At 42.1% G+C, this 19,721-nt stretch overlaps 1 protein-coding gene across 2 annotated transcripts in view; it reads right to left on the bottom strand.

Moving 5' to 3' along the window:
• Positions 1 to 19,721, bottom strand: part of LOC126252312 (uncharacterized) — a 107,282-nt gene that overhangs the window by 63,734 nt on the left and 23,827 nt on the right. Inside the window, exon 1 of one of the 2 annotated variants that reach the window (XM_049953197.1) lies at positions 17,850 to 18,031. The exons of the other annotated variant lie outside the window; for it this stretch is intronic. Within the exon in view, the coding sequence (XP_049809154.1) occupies positions 17,850 to 17,858 (9 nt within the window). The 5' untranslated portion in view covers positions 17,859 to 18,031. Of the gene's footprint in view, positions 1 to 17,849; positions 18,032 to 19,721 lie in introns of those variants that run through there. 2 annotated transcript variants of the gene reach the window in all.

Raw genomic sequence — 19,721 nt, 5'->3', positions numbered from 1 at the left:
AAGCTTAAAAAACCATTATAGAAGGGGGTTGGTTGTCCCCAAAAAGAGCTTCAAATGACTGACGTCATCTCACTGGCACTAATAAACTCGAGAACGCGATCGGCTGAGCGCGTGTAATCTGCTAAAATGGAAGATATATCAGGCGACAGCGGTAGACGGGCATGTAACGGAGTAAAATAGGGGCACTCAATTAAAAGGTGTCTTACCGTCCACAGCTGAGAGCAGTGGGGACAGAGTGGGGGAGGATCGCCACTTAAAAGATGTCGAAGGCTAAAAAGACAGTGCCCTATCTGGAGTCTAGTTAAAATTACCTCCTCCCGACAACGCGTTCAGGAGGAAGAGGTCCAAGCACAGGGAAGAGCTTTCACGTCCCGCAATTTATTATTGGGAAGTGTCTACCAATGTGCGTGCCATAAAAGAACAACACAACGACATAAAACACTCCGTAGATCGGCGAAGGGAATCGTGTGAATAGCTGGCTGAAGAAGAGAGCTGCAGCCTTGGCCGCTATATTGGCCGCCTCATTTCCACAGATACCAACATGTCCTAGGATCCAGAGGAACGCCACCGAGACGCCCCCCATGTGGAGCAAGCGTAGGCAGTCCTGAATCCAGTGGACCAGAGGGTGGACAGGGTAGACAGCTTGGAGACTGAGGAGAGAGCTGAGAGAATCTGAACAGATAACATACTGTATCCGCTGATGGCGACGGATGTATTGGACAGCCTGGAGAACAGCGTATAGCTCCGCAGTATAAACCAAACATTGGTCAGGAAGCCGAAATCGATTTGGGGTGTCACCAACAATATAGGCACTCCCTACACCAAACGATGTTTTTGAGCCATCAGTGTAAATAAATGTGGCTTCCCTCATTTGTGCACATAGAGCAGAAAATGCCCGACGATAAACAAGTGAAGGGGTACCATCCTTGGGAAACTGACAAAGGTCACGGAGCAGGCAGGTCCGGGGACAGAGCCAAGGCGGTGCTGTACCCCACGTTGTCAAGAAAGTTTTAGGAAAGTGGAAGGAAAGAGAATGGAGCAGTTGACGGAAGCGGACTCCCGGTGGTAGTAGGGAGGAAGGGCGGCCTGCATATCCTAAATCCAAGGAAGTGTTGAAAAAAATGTCCAGGGCCGGATTAGCAGGCACAGAAGACAAATGGCTAGCATAACGACTTAGAAGGACAGCTCGCTGATTGGACAGCAGAGGTTCAGCAGTCTCAGCAAAAAGGCTCTCCACAGGGCTGGTGTAAAAAGCTCCAGACACTAAACGTAATCAACGGTGGTGGATAGAGTCAAGACGCCGAAGAATAGACGGCCGAGCAGAGGAGTAAACTATGCTTCCATAGTCCAATTTCGAGCACACTAAGGCGCGATAGAGGCGGAGAAGGACCACTCGGTCCGCTCCCCAGGAGGTACCATTCAGGACGCGGAGGGTGTTGAGGGATCGCAGACAGTGAGCCGAAAGATAGGAAACATGGGAGGACCAGCACAGTTTTCTGTCAAACATAAGACCCAAGAATTTAGCAACGTCCGAAAATGGAAGGTTGAAGGTCCTAGATGTAAGGAAGGTGGAAGAAACTCCATACGACGCCAAAAATTAACACAAATGGTCTTACTGGGAGAAAAGCGGAAGCCTGTTTCGATGCTCCATGAGTGGAGGCGATCGAGACAGCCTTGAAGACGTCGTTCAAGAAGGCTGGTCCACTGAGAGCTGTAGTAGATCGCAAAATCTTCCACAAAGAGGGAGCCCGAGACATCAGGAAGGAGACAATCCATAATTGGATTTATGGCAATGGCAAACAGTACAACACTTAGCACGGAGCCCTAGGGTACCCCGTTTTCTTGGGAGAAACTACGGGAGAGAGTAGTGTTCACCCGCACTTTAAATGTGCACTCTGCCATAAATTCACGAAGAAAAAGGGGCAACCGACCGCGAAAGCCCCAAGAGAACAGTGTGCGGAGGATGCCTGTCCTCCAACAGGTATCGTATGCTCTCTCCAGATCAAAAAATATTGCTACTGTTTGGCGTTTCCGGAGAAAATTGTTAATGATATAAGTGGAGAGAGCAACAAGATGGTCAACTGCAGAACGATGCTTTCGGAAACCGCATTGGACAGGTGTTAAAAGACTGCGGGACTCCAGCCACCAAGCTAAACTTCAGCATATGTTCCAAAACCTTACATACACTACTCGTGAGAGAAATAGGGCGATAGCTAGAGGGGAGATGTTTGTCCTTTCCAGGTTTCGGAACAGGAACGACGATAGCTTCCCGCCATCAACTGGGAAAAGTACTGTCGGTCCAAATTCGATTATAAAGGCGAAGGAGGTAACGCAGACTATGGTATGAAAAATGCAGCAACATTTGGATGTGGATACCATCCGGTCCTGGGGCGGAGGAGTGAGAAGAAGAGAGTGCATGTTGGAGTTCCCGCATGGAGAAAACAGTATTGTAGCTTTCGCAATTTTGAGAGGAGAAAGCAAGAGGTCGCACTTCCGCTGCACGTTTCTTCGGGAGAAACGCTGGCAGGTAATTTGAAGAGCTCGAAATCTCAGCAAAGTGTTGACCCAATGAGTTAGAAATTGCAACGGGGTCCACTAATGTATCATGTGCGACAGTGAGCCCAGAGACCGGGGAGAAACTAGGCGCGCCTGATAACCATCGAATCCGACCCCAAACTTCCGAGGAGGGAGTGAAGGTGTTAAATGAGCTAGTAAAGAAGTTCCAGCTTGCCTTCTTGCTATCGCGGATGACGCGACGGCACTGCGCACGGAACTGCTTATAGTGGATACAGTTGGCCAAAGTAGGATGGTGGCGGAAAACGCGAAGAGCACGTCGCCGCTCATGTATTGTGTCACGGCATGCCTCGTTCCACCAAGGAACTGGGGGGCACTGGGGCAATTCGGAGGTGCGAGGTATTGAACGTTCCACAGCTGTAAGAATAACGTCTGTAATATGAGTGACCTAATCATCGACACTAGGAAAGTGACGGTCATCGAATGTCGGTAGAGACGAAAAAAGTGTCCAGTCGGTTTGGGCAAACTTCCAGCGTCTCGGGCGCATATATGACAGTTGTGGCTGCAATCGACGAACACATGGAAAGTGGTCACTCGAGTGTGTATCAGCAAGGGCAAACCATTCAAAGTGCCGAGCTAGCGGAACAGTACTGACCAAAAGGCCCAAATGAGAGAAATTTGTCGTGGAGGCAGACAAAAATGTAGGGTCCCCAGTGTTGAGGCAAACAAGATCCGCTTGGTGGAAGACGTCTAGCAATAGTGAGCCACGCGGACAAGGATGCGGAGATCCCCAAAGCGGGTGGTGGGCATTGAAGTCCCCACCCAGCAAATAGGGGGGTGGAAGCTGACCAAGAAGACGAAGGAGATCAGCTCGTGCCATTGGTGAGGATGATGGAATGTATACAGTACAAAGAGAGAAGGTGTATCCAGAAAGGGAAAGACGGACAACTATGCTTGGAAGGAAGTGTTTAAGGGATTGGGTGATAATGGAGAGTATCATGGAGAAGAATCATGAGTCCTCAATGTGCTGGAGTGCCTTCAACAGAGGGGAGATCAAATCAGACTGACTGAAAATGGGGGAAAACAAAGCAGTCGTGGGGATGCAACTTTGTTTCCTGAAGACATAAGATGAGCGGCGAGTAGGATCGTAAGAGGATTGTCAATTCATCCCGATTGGCTCGAATTCTGTGGATATACCAATGGATAATGGACATAGGGTGGACAGAAAATGGAAGAATGTGACCAAGGTTGCCGTCAACTCAACGACTGCTCAGAGCTTGCGACCGACAGTGTGGAACAGCACTTAGCCGAAGGCAGAAGATCCTGATCCATAGGTTGTTCAGGAGCAGCTCCTGCCACCAGCGATCAGCCGGTTGATCGGCCGCCAGCAGTGCGCCTCAGCGACACAGAAGACGGCCGAGGGTGGTTACCGCCAGGTGGTGCTGTAGATGAGGCACGCCGTGGCGGAGAAGGAGAGGAACTGGGTTTCTTATTATCCTTCTTGGAAACATGATGTTTAGATGAAGGAGGAACCGATGGTCTGTGAAGTTGAGGTATGTAAAAAATCTTCATGAGTAGGCTCTTTTTTGGAAGTCCGGGTGTCTGACTTTTGGGCTCGAGATTTAGCAGAACCCGATGAAGGGTGATCCATACAGTGAGCAGGCAAAAGTGGGGAGGTTGAACGGGCGATCTTTGCGCTGGCCGATCTGGCGACCGTGTCACTAAGGGTGAGATCACAAGTCTGCGTGGCCGCCTCCTTTGTTGGCCGAGGAGAGGCAAGGACAGTGCTGTATTTTCCTGTCTGAGGCATGGTGGGCTGTCGACTGGCGAATAATTTTCGAGCAGCAAAGGTCGACACCTTTTCCTTCACTCTGATTTCCTGAATGAGCTTTTCGTCTTTTAAAATGGGGCAATCTCGAGAGGAAGCAGCGTGGTCACCCATACAGTTGATGCAATGAGGGGATGGAGGTGGACAAGCACCCTCATGGGCATCCTTGCCAAACATAACACATTTGGCCGGGTTGGAACAGGACTGGCTGGTATGATTGAACCGCTGACACCGATAGCAACGCGTAGGGTTTGGGACGTAGAGGCGAACGGAAATTATCTCATAGCCCGCTTTTATGTTCGATGGGAGTTGAACTCTGTCAAATGTCAAGAAGACAGTACGGGTTGGAACGATGTTCGTGTCAACCCTTTTCATGACTCTATGAATAGCCGTTACGCCCTGGTCAGACAGGTAGTGTTGAATTTCCTCGTCGGACAATCCGTTGAGGGAGAGTGTATAAACGACTCCACGTGAGGAATTTAAAGTGCGGTGCGCTTCCACCCGGACAGTGAAGGTGTGGAGCAGTGAAGTACGCAGCAATTTTTGTGCCTGGAGGGCACTGACTGTTTCTAACAACAAGGTGCCATTCCGTAATCTGGAACAAGACTTTACAGGACCTACAATTGCGTTGACACATTTCTGAATAAAGAAAGGGTTGACCGTGGAGAAGTCGTGACCTTCGTCAGACCGAAAAATAACAAGGAACTGTGGCAACGACGGAAGAACTGTCTGTGGCTGAGACTCAGTGAACTTACACTTGTGAGCACACATAGTGGAAGATGAGGAAACCATTGCGGAAGTATCCCCCATGATTACCAGTGTCTCCGATGGCACGCTCCTCCCTTGTGGGGGCCCTCTCTGAGGGCACTCCCGCCTTAGGTGATTGTTCACACCTCAGGTCACACCTCCCGAGAAACGGACAGAGGGACCAATCGGCACTTTCGGAAGGTATCAGCTCGGGTAATCACCCCTCCCTGGGCCTGGCCGTTACCAGGGGGTACGTACATGTCCTACCTGTCTACCCAGGGCGGGGAATTACACGTTACCTCGTCACCGGCTACGCATGGAAACGCGTAGGTCGGCCTTCAGACACGCACAGGGAGGAAAAAAGAGAAAGGGAAAAACAAAGAAAGGGAAGAAGAGAGGTCTCAAATGCCGCAGCGGAGAAAAGGGTAAAGAGAAGAGGTAAGGAAAGGAGAAGGACAAATGAAGAATGAAGACTTGCAAGCAGAGAAAACGAAGAATGTGTTACATTCTCAAGCGTCTGTCTCCGGACGTAGGCATAAAACATACTCCCAGAGGGGGAGAAAGGGAAGAAAGAAGTGGTGGTGGGGGGAGCGGGGGGGGGGGGGGGGGCGGCGAAGATGGGGCATGGGGAAGGATGCGGAAAAGGAAGGTATGCAGCCCGGAAAGGAAGGAGGGCCACATTAGCTCGGGGTCCTGTGCTCGCTACGCACATATCCACAAAAGAGCTGTGGACCCCCTGGGTGGTGAGAGATAGGTGTCCAAGCGCACAGAAGATGTATATAAAGGCCAATTGGCCTTGCGGAATGCCCAATGTGGGGACCTGTCTGCCTGGCAGTGGCAGTGGAATGATAGAATCACTGGAAAGTGGTCACTGTCACAAAGATCATCATGGAGTGACCAATGTAGGGAAGCTGCAAGAGCAGGGGAGCAGATCATGAGATCGGGGGAACTGTCATTGAGGAGACAAATGAAAATCTGTAATAAGTTGGTAAATTAGGACCTGTTGAAGTGGCACTCCCCCACAGGGGATGATGTGCACTGAAGTCCCCGAAGAGGAGAAATGGGGGTGGGAGTTGCTGTAGTAAGGTAGCCCCATGTGTGCTATGCATGGAGTCATGAAAGAACCATGAGCCGAGGAGGAGGAGGAGGAGGAGGAGGAGGAGGAGGAGGAGGAGGAGTGCGTGGGGGGGGGGGTTGTATGTGAGGTACAATGTAGACTACAGAGAGCAGTCTCTCCAGGGAAGCTGGGAAGCTGACCATAGTACTCCAGGGAGAAATTTCACTATCAAAGAGTGCGTGAAGGAGAATTTGTATAGCTGCTAAAAGGATCGCAGCATCTACATGTACTCAGACAAGCAGCTCTTGAAAACTCTTATCAGCCTTTGCAATGACATCAAAGATCATTGCAAGATGGCATGAAGCCCTTGGGAGACTAGGGGAAAGCAACAGGGAAACCTGCTGTGGATCTCTACTCACTCAGGACTTCGTGGCAATAAACAAGCTAATAGATTGGCCAGGACAGGCACAACAACTCCATTTATTGGACCGAAACCTGTCCTAACCATCAATAAGATGATAGTAAACACAAAACTAAGTAGCTGGATCAGGAGGCAGCACATAGAATGTTGGACTATGGTCCAAAAACAAAATTGTGGCACGCTAATTCTGAAACCATGTTTCAAGAAAAATTTGTTAATCCTCAATTTGAAGAGGAAACAGATTAAACTCATGGCAGGACTCATGACTCACCATGGGAACTTTATAAAACATGTACACACAATGAGTAGAGGAAAAAGTCACTAAATGTAGACTATGAGGTGAGGAGAATAAAACCACACCACATCTAGTTTTTCAATGTGAAGCTCTTGTGAGCAAAAGACACAGAATAGTCGGGTCGATAGAGCCTGAAGAAATAGTGACTAATAAGGAACTAGTAAAGGGAATCCTACTACTACTCAAAATTACCGGGTGACTTTACTGGAATTACAGGGAGCAAAACTTCACAACAGGCTCCATTTTGGTGTGGACAACAATGGGCTAAGACAATTGCTATTTTTGCCTCCCTGTATAAATCAAATTAAACAACAAGAGCAAGCAGAGATCCTGCAATAGTTGCACACTACAAAAATTACTCAAAATTATTATGGACATTATTGAAAAAACATCAAGAAACATGCACATTATGTCAGAAATTAGTAATTCTAAACACAGACTTCAGGCTCTATGGAAAGTAGTGAAACGAGACACAGGATAACCACCTCCAGAACAGGATAATATCACTATTGAATTAAATGGGCGGGCTGTAAATTATGAGCTACAGGTGGCAAATATATTTAATAATCATTTCTTAAATTAGTAGAAAATATAGGGACAAACAATCAAACAGTTCAAGAGAGAAATCACAGGACTATGTTGAAAAAACAACTCTCATAAAATTTAATCATATGAATGTAACCCCAATTTCTCCTGAATCTGCTGGTGCTGAAATTCAGTTCACCTTGAATTGGCAATATGTGACACTGAACGATCACATCGATACTAATATAGTTGTAAGTAATTACTTGAAAACAGGACTTTTACTTGGACCAGTTTACCACCAGAGAAAAATAAAGTAATAAGTACCAAATGATGGGTAGTAAAGGAAGAAAGATTAAAGAGTTAAACTTCCTGCTGACTATTCAGTCATTATAGATGGAGTACAAGCTTAGAGGGTCAATGGAAGGATCCAATTCCACACATCTGCTTTGACCCGTGACGTAACAGTGGTGGTGTGTGTGTGACATCACCATGATGCACAGATTTCGAGTTGATTGTGTTTGTAGATGCCATGTCATTTTGTTTGACGGTGCTCTCTGGTGATGTGTGTGTAGGTGCTAAGTTTAATGTGTCATATTGGGTTCATTTGAGTTTTTGTTGTAATCGTGCTAACATGGCTTTGAATTTAGGTAGTTGGTATAGTTATGTGGATTGTGGAAAAGTTTTCACTGAGTTATTAAGGTTTTTCTTTTTTTGTTTCTGTGTTTGGCATTTTTTTAGGTCTTACTAGTTCAGTGTTTGTTGTGCAGAAACAAGTCTTAATTTGTTTTATGGCTTTTTTGTTGAGTATAGCTGTGACAGTGAAGTCCATAAGTGTATCATTATGTTCCGAGGTGGGTGATGATGTCATGTCTGTCATACATTTTCTGCAGATGTTTGGTCTTACTGCTGAGTATGTTAGGTGTCACATTTGTGGTAATAACATGAGGTTGATGAGAGTTCTGGCAGCTTGGACCATGGTGCTTATATGTGTCATTGTCAGTGCGATAATATCTGGAGTTGATTAGACATGATACCTGGTTCGAGAAATCTAGGCTGGCCGTGAGAGATGTTGTCCTGCTCACTTATTATTTTTGTTATAGGTCTTCTATAAGTTTCTGTGCGCATGGGACTGGTGTCATTGAGAAAACTGTTTTGGATTGGTTTTCATTTTGTTGAGAGGGTTGTTCAGAGTATGTCAAGTATAGGGGAAAGCTGGGTAGGCCAGCAGTGATTATTGAAATTGATGAATCACGGTTTGGTAAGAGGAAGTATGGAGGTGCAGTTCTCGTGCTGGTTTGTGGGTACGGGGAGCTGTTATTTCGGGTGGGGTGGGGGGAGGGGGTGTTTATGTATGATGATTGTGTTTTTAGGGTTTTACAGGTTCGTAGTAAGAAGGAACTGGTGAGTTTGGTTGAGGAATATACTGAGGAGGAAAGCACTATAGTTTCTGATGCATTTTCATCTTGTAGGGATTTGGGAAGAGGAGTTATAATCATTTAGTAGTTAATCATAGTATTTAGTTTAATGATTATGAAACTGGGGCTTGTACTAACATTATAGAGGGGTTTTGGGCTGCAATTAAATCTATTATAGTGAGAGAAAGAGGCACTCTTCCAACCTGCAATATCCTTTAGATACGTATAGCTGGCAGAAGAGCGTCCCTGAGAATTATTGTATTTTTCATGTTTGTTGAGGGCTGAGGGAAGGACGTATAGGCTGAAGGGTGGTGAGTTAAAGGGGTTGGGTGTGTGTGGGTGTTGGGGGGTTCTTGGTTTTAGTTGTGGGATTAATGGGGCAGGTTATGGGTTGGGGGGGGGGGGTTAGATTATGTTGGAGAGGACCAGTTTGGTTGCAGTTTTTGTTGTTCTGTACTGTGTGACTGATTTTCGTTAACATTTGTGTTTTTCTCTGTTGTTTTTTCAGGAGTGATTTGGGTGGATTGGGTTGGTTTATGGGTGGCAGGTTGTGGGTGTTTAGAATGTTGTAATTTAATTTTTGGGGGGGTATTATTTGTTTTAGGATCATTTGGTGTTTTTTATTGTTGTATATTTAGCTTGTCCCCACCTTAAACCCCCAATTTTCCGTGGCTGTCCCATTAGTTGTGTTATTTTTATTTTTTCACATTTACTGGCATGTACATGTAGCGATGTCATTGTCATTCTCTGTAAGCTGACAGTAGTCGTTTCCACCATAATCGTGACGTCATGGATCGAAGCAGACGTGTAGAATCAAACATTACTGTAATGCCAGCTCGGATTATGCAAGGATGGGGAAGGAAATTAGCCATGTCCTTTTCAAAGGAACCATCCCAGCATTTGCCTGGACAATTTAGCGAAATTACAGAACATTTAAATTTGGATGGCCAGATGGAGATTCAAACCATCATCCTCCAGAATGTTAGTGCAATGTGCCAACTGATGGGTATTCAAAATCAAAGAGACAGCACATAGTGAAACTGAATATTATGTGCTAAGTCTTGCTTTGTTGCACAAGGTTGTTCCCAGACACTAGAAGTGAACTCTGACCAAAAATTATCAACCATCATCTGTAATTATTCACTTTGTACCATGTTACCTTTACCAGCTGATTATGATTGTGACAGTGAACATATGGACATTTGTTTTGTGTTCCGACATGGTGATCTCGATGAAGTAGGAAGTAGTTCACCTTCATCACTTTGAACACATGCTGGGGGGAAAAGAGAGTGAGTGAGAGAGAGAGAGAGAGAGAGAGAGAGAGAGAGAGAGAGAGAGACAAAAGTTTGCAAACTAAAGAAGGCGATTTATGGTCTGAGGCAAGATTCATGCATTTGGTATCAATGCATTTATTGCAGAATTGAGACACTAAATTTACTCATCCTCCCCTTTTATACTGATGGATTGATCATCATCTTTAATAGATATAATAAATGGAAGAAAGTAGTAATGAATCAGTTTAAGATGAGAGATCTTTGCTGACTTGGTGTCTTGGCACAAGAGTAAAGAGAAATAGAAAATAAGGCGTGACTAGTACCAATGAAAGTAAATATGCGGCCAACAAGAAATTTTGGATGGAAGATTGCTATCTGGTTGCACATCCACTCAAACCTTGTTTCAAGCTATAAAAAATAAAATTAAAATTAAAAAAAAAAAAAAAGTTGATATGTGAGGAGGCATTCCTGTTCACCAAGCCTTTGGTTCAGTCTTATATTTGGCTCAAGGCACAAAACCTTTGCATATCCTGTGTGTGTGTGTGTGTGTGTGTGTGTGTGTGTGTGTGTGTGTGTGTGTGTGTGTGTAGATTCAATTCCAATACAAGAAAAACCCACTGGTATATAATCATACAAATAATGAGACACATGAAAGGCATAGTCAATATAGAACTCATCATCATCATCATCATCATCATCATCATCATCATCATCATCATCATCATCATTTAAGACTGATTATGCCTTTCAGCGTTCAGTCTGGAGCATAGTCCCCCTTATAAAATTCCTCCATGATCCCCTATTCAGTGCTAACATTCGTGCCTCTTCTTCTGATGTTAAGCCTATTACTTCAAAATCATTTTTAACCGAATCCAGGTACCTTCTCCTTGGTCTACCCCAACCCCTCCTACCCTCTACTGCTGAACCCATGAGTCTCTTGGGTAACCTTGCTTCTCCCATGCGTGTAACATGACCCCACCATCTAAGCCTGTTCGCCCTGACTGCTACATCTATAGAGTTCATTCCCAGTTTTTCTTTGATTTCCTCATTGTGCACACCCTCCTGCCATTGTTCCCATCTACTAGTACCTGCAATCATCCTAGCTACTTTCATATCCGTAACCTCAACCTTATTGATAAGGTAACCTGAATCCACCCAGCTTTCGCTCCCATAAAACAAAGTTGGTCGAAAGATTGAACGATGCACAGATAACTTAGTCTTGGTACTGACTTCCTTCTTGCAGAAGAGAGTAGATCGTAGCTGAATGCTCACAGCATTAGCTTTGCTACACCTCGCTTCCAGTTCCTTCACTATGTTGCCATCCTGTGAGAATATGCATCCTAAGTACTTGAAACCGTCCACCTGTTCTAACTATTTGGCACTCAATCCGTTTATATCTCTTTCCCACTGGCATTACTTTTGTTTTGGAGATGCTAATCTTCATACCATAGTCCTTACATTTCTGATCTAGCTCTGAAATATTACTTTGCAAACTTTCAATAGAATCTGCCATCACAACTAAGTCATCCGCATATGCGAGAATGCTTATTTTGTGTTCACCTATCTTAATCTCACCCAGCCAGTCTATTGTTTTCAACATATGATCCATAAATAATATGAACAACAGTGGAGACAGGTTGCAGCCTTGTCTTACCCCTGAAACTACTCTGAACCATGAACTCAATTTACCGTCAACTCTAACTGCTGCCCGACTATCTATGTAAAGACCTTTAATTGCTTGCAAAAGTTTGCCTCTTATTCCATAATCACGTAGAACAGACAATAACTTCCTCCTAGGAACCCGGTCACATGCCTTTTCTAGATCTATAAAACATAAGATACAATTCCCTGTTCCATTTGTAACACTTCTCCATTATTTGCCGTAAGCTAAAGATCTGGTCCTGACAACCTCTAAGAGGCCTAAACCCACACTGATTTTCATCCAATTTGTCCTCAACTAATATTCGCACTTTCCTTTCAACAATACCTGAGAAGATTTTACCCACAACGCTGATCAAAGAGATACCTCTGTAGTTGTTACAATCTTTTCTGTTTCCATGTTTAAAGATTGGTGTGATTACTGCTTTCGTCCAGTCTGATGGAACCTGTCCTGACTCCCACACCATTTCAATTATCCTGTGTTGCCATTTAAGACCTGACATTCCACTGTATTTGATGATTTCCGACTTAATTTCATCCACCCCAGCTGCTTTATTGCACTGCAATCTATTGACCATTTTCTCCACTTCCTCAAATGTGATCCTATTTCCATCATCATTCCTATCCCATTGTACATTGAAATCTGAAACATTACTGATCGTATTTTCACCTACATTGAGCAACTCTTCAAAATATTCCCTCCATCTGCCCAAGGACTCCACAGGATTCACCAGCAGTTTTCCTGACCTGTCCAAAATACTTGTCATTTCCTTCTTACCTCCCTTTCGAAGACTGCTAATTACACTCCAGAATGGTTTTCCAGCAGCTTGACCCAAAGTCTCCAACCTGTTTCCAAAGTTTTCCCAAGATTTCTTCTTGGATGCTGTAATTATCTGTTTGGCTTTGTTTCTTTCTTCAACATAACTTTCTCTGTCTACCTGAGTTCTAGTATGTAGCCATTTTTGATATGCCTTCTTTTTCCTTTTACAGGCTGCCTTGACTGTATCATTCCACCAAACTGTTTGCTTCATCCTACTTTTACACACTACTGTTCCAAGACATTCTTTAGCCACTTCTAGTACTGTGTCCCTGTACCTTGTCCATTCCTTTTCCAGTGACTGCAATTGACTACATTCAACTAACTGGTACCTTTCTGAGATCACTGTTATGTACTTGTGTCTGATTTCCTTATCCTGAAGTTTCTCCACTCTTATCCTCCTACACATGGACCTGACCTCCTGCACTTTCGGCCTCACAATACCAATTTCACTGCAGATTAAGTAGTGATCAGTGTCATCGAAGAATCCCCTGAATACACGTGTGTCCCTCACAGCCTTCCTGAATTCCTGATCTGTTATTATATAGTCAATGACAGATCTGGTTCCCCTGCCTTCCCAAGTATACTGGTGAATGTCCTTGTGTTTAAAAAAGGAGTATGTGATTACTAAGCCCATACTGGCACAGAAATCCAAGAGTTGTTTCCCGTTCCTGTTGGCCTCCATATCCTCTCCAAATTTACCCATAACCTTTTCATACCCTTCTGTTCGATTTCCAATCCTGGCATTAAAATCACCCATGAGCAGAACACTGTCCTTGTCCTTTACTCTAACAACTACATCACTGAGTGCGTCATAAAAACTATCCATCTTATCTTGATCTGTCCCTTCACAATGCGAATATATTGACACAATCCTAATTTTCTTGCTAGACACTGTCAAATCTATCCACATCAGTAGTTTGTTTACATACCTTATTGCAACTACGCTGGGTTCCATTTCTTTCCTGATGAAGAGCCCTACACCCCATTGTGCTATTCCTGCTTTGACTCCTGACAGGTAGACCTTGTATTCTCCCACTTCCTCTTCATTCTCACCCCTTACCCGAATGTCACTAACAGCTAAAACGTCCAACCCCATCTTACTTGCAGCATCTGCCAGCTCTACCTACTTTCCAAAGTAGCCCCCATTCATATTAATAGCTCCCCATCTCATTACCATTCGTTTGCCGAGTCGTATCTTAGGTGTCCCTGGTTTGTCAATTAGAGGTGGGACTCCGTCACCTCCAAAGGTCCGAGGCATTTTGCTCTGATTGTTGCCAGCTTCATATTTATAGTACATGGGAAGCAGATTGCTAGCCTTACTTGCCCCGGGTCCCATTGAGTTTTACCCCTAATGGTTGAGGGACTAACCGGTGGATTTGGTAGCCTTTGCCGTCTGAGCACAAAGGTGACCACGACCCGAAATACGTCCGAGATGCCCAGCCTTATTCCAAAGTAACTGGTATCCCGACTGTCAGGACCACTTACTTGGGCACTCATACGTTGCCCATGGTTCATGAACTAGGACATGACACCAGGAACCCACAGCATGAACCATCTTTCTGAAAAACAGGAACAACCAGAGGCACCTGCAATAGCTCTTGATCAACAGCAATCAATAATTCACTGTATTTTTAAGTTAATAAGGGTAGCAAATTCCTGAAATTCAAAACAGTAGCTTCACCAACTATAGCAGATGGATACATGACCCAGCCAACAATAGCTCGTCAAGTGATATACTTTCAGGGATTGCTCCAAGAACTGTGTTTGAATAACACAGTGAACAGCCAATGTGTGTGTTCTATGATAAAAGAGGTGCTGTTGCAATCAGCTGAAATGGAGCGCATCACATTTGAACAAAAACACTGATCTGTGAACCACAATTCCATTCATGAACTAATTGCTGTTAGAAAGTGCAGTATCAAATCAATCAGTACGAACAAGCAATCTGATTTTTTTTTTTTTTTTTTTACTATGGTACTGCCAAAGTTTAACTATCAGTCATGCAGCCAAGAAGTGGGACTTTCAGAATTCTCAAATCAGCAATCTGGGAACTTGTGGGGGTGCTAAGAAAAACCATACTTTCTGTGTACACACCTCATGGTCGTTTTTTAAAATTTTTCCTCTGTCTTTAGGTTCTCTTGTAATTATTATGGAATAAATAGTTTAATAATCTGTGTTCCAGGAAAATGGTGCATGAACTTCATTTATTACCAGCTTCCTGTTTCATTCTCATTTAATTCAATCTAAGTTTGTATATTTTATACATATGTAAAAATTATATTTTTGAAGTATATAACATGTCCTAGACTGTTGTGTTGAGTGCTCAAAGGACAAACAAATAAACAAACTAGGACTAGTCAGAGTAAATATTCAGTGCAATGACTGCAGACATTTGACAGTAATACTTAGCATTTTTGTTTAAGTTCTTCAGATTGTAAAATGACTCTAAATAAATGAACGAATTAATTTATTTCTTCATTCCCTCACTCATACTGTTTCATAAATTTCATCATGTAGGAGAGCTTTTAGGGATCTACAATAAGCCAAGGATCTACAATAAGCCAAGACACCATCAAAAGGCTGAAACAGTCAATGCAGACTTATTTTATATAGTACACTGAAACGAAATTAAGAGTAGTGGTAGTCTGATAATTATGGCAATTACTTCTATATTAATTTATATATTGTGTGTATATTTGAAGAAAAAAAAGCCACTGTTCATTTTCTTTAATGAATGAGCTGCTATTTTTACTTAAAACAAAGCCCTTGTGTAGCTTTATTCAGAGCATTATAAGCTATCTATGTTCTGTCAACGATAAACAACAAAGTTAGTTGGAATTTATACTCCTGCATCCAAACACACAGAAGAATAATAAAAGATACCCAGCACAGCCTCAATCACTTTCTTGTCTTCTGGATTGTATATTATTTGCTACAGCACCAGAAAGCTGCACACTCATAACTTAAAAAATGTTACAATTAATCAAATTCTTTGATACTGTGAGCAATACACTAAACTAAGCAATCGGGGTAGTTCACTAGACAATCATGCCACTGTAGAAAAAAGGAATATGGAACAAAATGACTCTCATACCTGAAAAAAATGCTCTAATCTTATCAATGAAAAAGGGAAGTAAATGAATGTAGTATGGAGATAAAAGAATGTACTTGAAATGAATGGAAAACTCACAAACAAAATTATCAGAAACTGCAAAGCAGCAAAACCACAGCGGCTATGAGGAAATGTGAAGAAACTGGAAACAAACAGTATTAGAATTAATGTGTCACATGTGAAGGTTAACTCTTCCTGGTGAGTGATAATACCATATCTGAAGGTCAAACAAGAACCCCTGAGCCCATACAAAAGAGCAGGAGGTTTTCTTAATACTGACAGAGTAATGAAAATTTAAATTAAGAAAAGGGCATTACAGAAGCACCTGATTAAACCTGTCTGCTTCGATCCATGCTGTCACCAATACCATACAAAATGGTGATGATATTGTCACTACACATACATGCCAACAAACTAACAAAAATAAAAATGACAGAAGAATGTCTCACTCCAATAATACAATGAAACTAATGGGACAACTGTAAGAAGTATGGGGTTCAGGTCAGGGACAAGCTAAACTCGACTTACTACATAGTGCTACAGCCACAAAACAAATGGTGCACTTCATGCAACCTGTACAGCTCAGACCAGGCCCATGATAGCAAAAAATGGAGTTTGACATTTCCCTCGACCTGCGCAGCTCAAACAAAGCTCTCAATAGCAAGGAAATAACACCTACAACCCTGAAAAATGGAATCAGACATATGCTTTGACCTACATAGCTCAAATGCAGCTCTCGATATCTAACAGCAAACCACAAATAAAAAATCACAACCACAAGCTTCACATATCTACATAACACTCTAAACACAGAAACCAAAACCCCAAAACTCAAAAACACCACACCATATTGACATCACACACATCACTGGTCAAAGCATACAGGTGGAACTGGATGCTTCCAATGGCACTTAATGTAGCAACTAAAGTCTATGAAACTAGAGATACACCATAATCAAATATCTAAAATGGCAATATAAATACAAAATCAGAAGTAATCAGATTAACATATAATGCAATCTTGTCAATGGTCATGTTGTCATGTATTTTACTTAGAAAATGTATTATAACTGTGAACTGACTGACTTGTAGTGAGAGATCACAATCATGATTCATAAACATGAGCATAACTAAAACTACACCAAAGTCTGTTGAAGGTAGCATTGATTAAGAAACTTGTTAACTCTCAGATAATATGTGGCCTCCAATGCTCCGAATTGTTGACTAGAAGAACAGGAAGAAAAACTGAAGAGATTGTCTACATGATGATCTATTTGCTGTTGGAAAAGATACACTTTGTTTTATCAATCACACTTCTTCAAAAAAAGTAGCATGAGCTTCAATAGACATAGTATTGGAATGCTGAAGCCCAATGCCAGTTAGCTAAAGAAAAAAAGAAAAGGGTTTTAGTCAGTTTTCGATGATGATAATAATAATTATTATTATTATTAAAAAATTAAAAAGAGAACGCAATCGTCCATGGTTCTCGTTTTATTTTTTTTCTAAGGAAGAGATTCAAAACAATTTCTACGGGAATGTTTTAGAAACCACTAATCATGCTTTCTTTCATGCACAAAATGTAGAAAAATTACTCTATGTTTTTCGCCGAGTCTGCGAGAGAAACTGAAAAAGTGAGAGTTGCATATAATGCACTCTAGAAAAGTATAATATAATTATTTGTTTTGTTTCCTTGAGGCGGTATGTAAATAGTACTGGATGTGACAGGTCTTTCCGTTGCTAAAACAACAAATATTACAAAAGTACAATAAAAGGAAACCACTGTTCAATGCGCTTAATTTACGGACATTTAACAAGAAGTATCGTTGTTGCATTCTTATTTCTTACATGCAACTTTCAACACATTTTACTGCAAGCTATTAAATTCCTCTTCTAGGCTCATCATACAATGAAGTCAGCAGCAGAAAAACAATATCTTCAGAACTTCCACTCACTCTTTCCGCCGCGTCTATATAAAATTAAACTATGCAAGAACAACCCAAGATACCGGCACCCTGTGACGATTTCATTCATTCGCTCGTTATCCTTTATGCAAAATGAAAAATTTCAGGTGCGTTTCGGTCGACTAAATCTCATTTTACTACTGTTACGGTCTTCATTGTTTCAAACACCTTGTTGCGCGGGTGCGCTGCAGATAAGAATAAAATGTGCAGTTACTCCTTACCTGTTCCATGGTTCTTCCTTTTCTGTGACGAAATGGCTCGCATTTGAAGTAATGAAAGCGAAAATTTAAACCCGTCTAGCAGAATTTCCCACAACTAACTTCGTAGTTGATACTCATTTGACAGCGCCACAGAGAGATTCGAAGTGGCAACAGCTGACAACATTGAGCGGTGTTCTATGATATCGATTGTGAAATTCAGAGATACTTAAGCTGCCAATACGCAACTTGCGATAATGTGTTATGGGGGGGGGGGGGGGACGACAATATTTATAAACGTTATTAGAGGCGAAAATATGTTGTTAAACATGTCCCAAAAACTTGATAGTTCTTTCAGAGTTATAATGCACGTTGCGTCGTAAGAAAAACAATGGCGAAACGCTTATTTCTTTTTATCCTTGATGTTGTTAACTGCACTTCAATCATCGTATTTTTCATCTAGTTCCAAGAACGTTACATTATAGGTGCACAGAATATTTACATTTCTCCACTATCTGTTTGCTCGTTTTCAGTTATTGTAATGTTTTGTACAGAACATACAATTTTTTAAACTGATGGTACAAAGCATATACATTTCTCCACAACATGTTAGGCAACTTTCCAATTATTGTAATGTTTTTTACACAAGGTAATTTTTGTTTGAAACTACCGCCGGTTGCATACTCTCAAATAATAGTAATAACAATAGTATGAGAATTGAGAACATATGAAAAAAAACCGTAAGGGAATAAGTTAACTGATGTTACATCCTTTATTAATGCATAACAGTCCCTTCGTCACCTCTGCCAACAATTTATAGTCATATTTAATTACTAAAATCTATTCACTTACCTACGCACATAAAATATTTTCTGTGTCATTTACTCCATATTTCATATTTGAAGTACGTCTTATAGTTTCTCATCTTTATGCTCTCTACAATGCCTCATGCCTCATGACATTTCTTATGCTCACCAGAGATTTAGTTTATGCTTATTCAGTAAAAATTATTTTTTCCCTTCTTTGTTTTCCTTTATTTTCTGGTTCTTATTTAGCAACCTATTCAATTTTTTTATTTTGCTTTTACACTGGTGCCTCGAGCTGAGCTCAGAGCGCTACGCCGTAAGACGTGTCCACGATTCTGTGGCAATGATTGGATCGGCAGAAATCGTTTCTGAAAGGAAAATATGACAAAAAAAATCATCCTCTGGCCTTGTCTTACTCGTACGTTATATATAGTGGGTCCTTCAGTTATTCCAGCCTCGTTCGTAAGAATTTGTAGTCGGCAGTTTTTTTTTTTTTTTTTTTTTTTTTTTTTTTTTTTTTTTTTTTACACGACACACACACACACACACACACACACACACACACACACACACACAAAAAAAAAAAAAAGCTGCCTCAACCGCGGCCATTAGCCATAGGTGGCGGAGTTTAGATGTCTCTCATCTGTTAATCTGTGTCATTCACTTCTACGTCTACGTCATTTACTTCTACGTCTTCATAATATTGTAATCCGGCAATGTTTGATACCAGCTTCTTCTGTGTTTGTTGTAAGATGAATATTAAAATGTCAATGTTGGAGGACGTAAAATAAATAAATAAAATATACAAAGTCTTAAGAGTGTTCAGGAGATGACGTAAGCATGCCATGCGAAGGCTTTGGCCCGCAAATGTAAATTGAAAGGCACATGCAAGCTGTTCAGCAAATAAACTGAGTACCTTATCTTTTGCTTTTACATTTCATCGGATGGAATTCCTATAGACATACGAAGAGAAGTGTATCACAGTTACTATGAGTCACTTATGTGACACTAGCAACAACTCCAGTATGCACAGGCAACACTAAGTATGTACGGTTGGACAACTTTTCTGGCAAAGCAGTAACTTTGTTTA

Source organism: Schistocerca nitens, chromosome 4 (genome assembly GCF_023898315.1).
Source record: "Schistocerca nitens isolate TAMUIC-IGC-003100 chromosome 4, iqSchNite1.1, whole genome shotgun sequence".
NCBI classification, from domain to species: domain Eukaryota; kingdom Metazoa; phylum Arthropoda; class Insecta; order Orthoptera; family Acrididae; genus Schistocerca; species Schistocerca nitens.
This window is presented reverse-complemented; position numbering and strand designations above follow the sequence as displayed.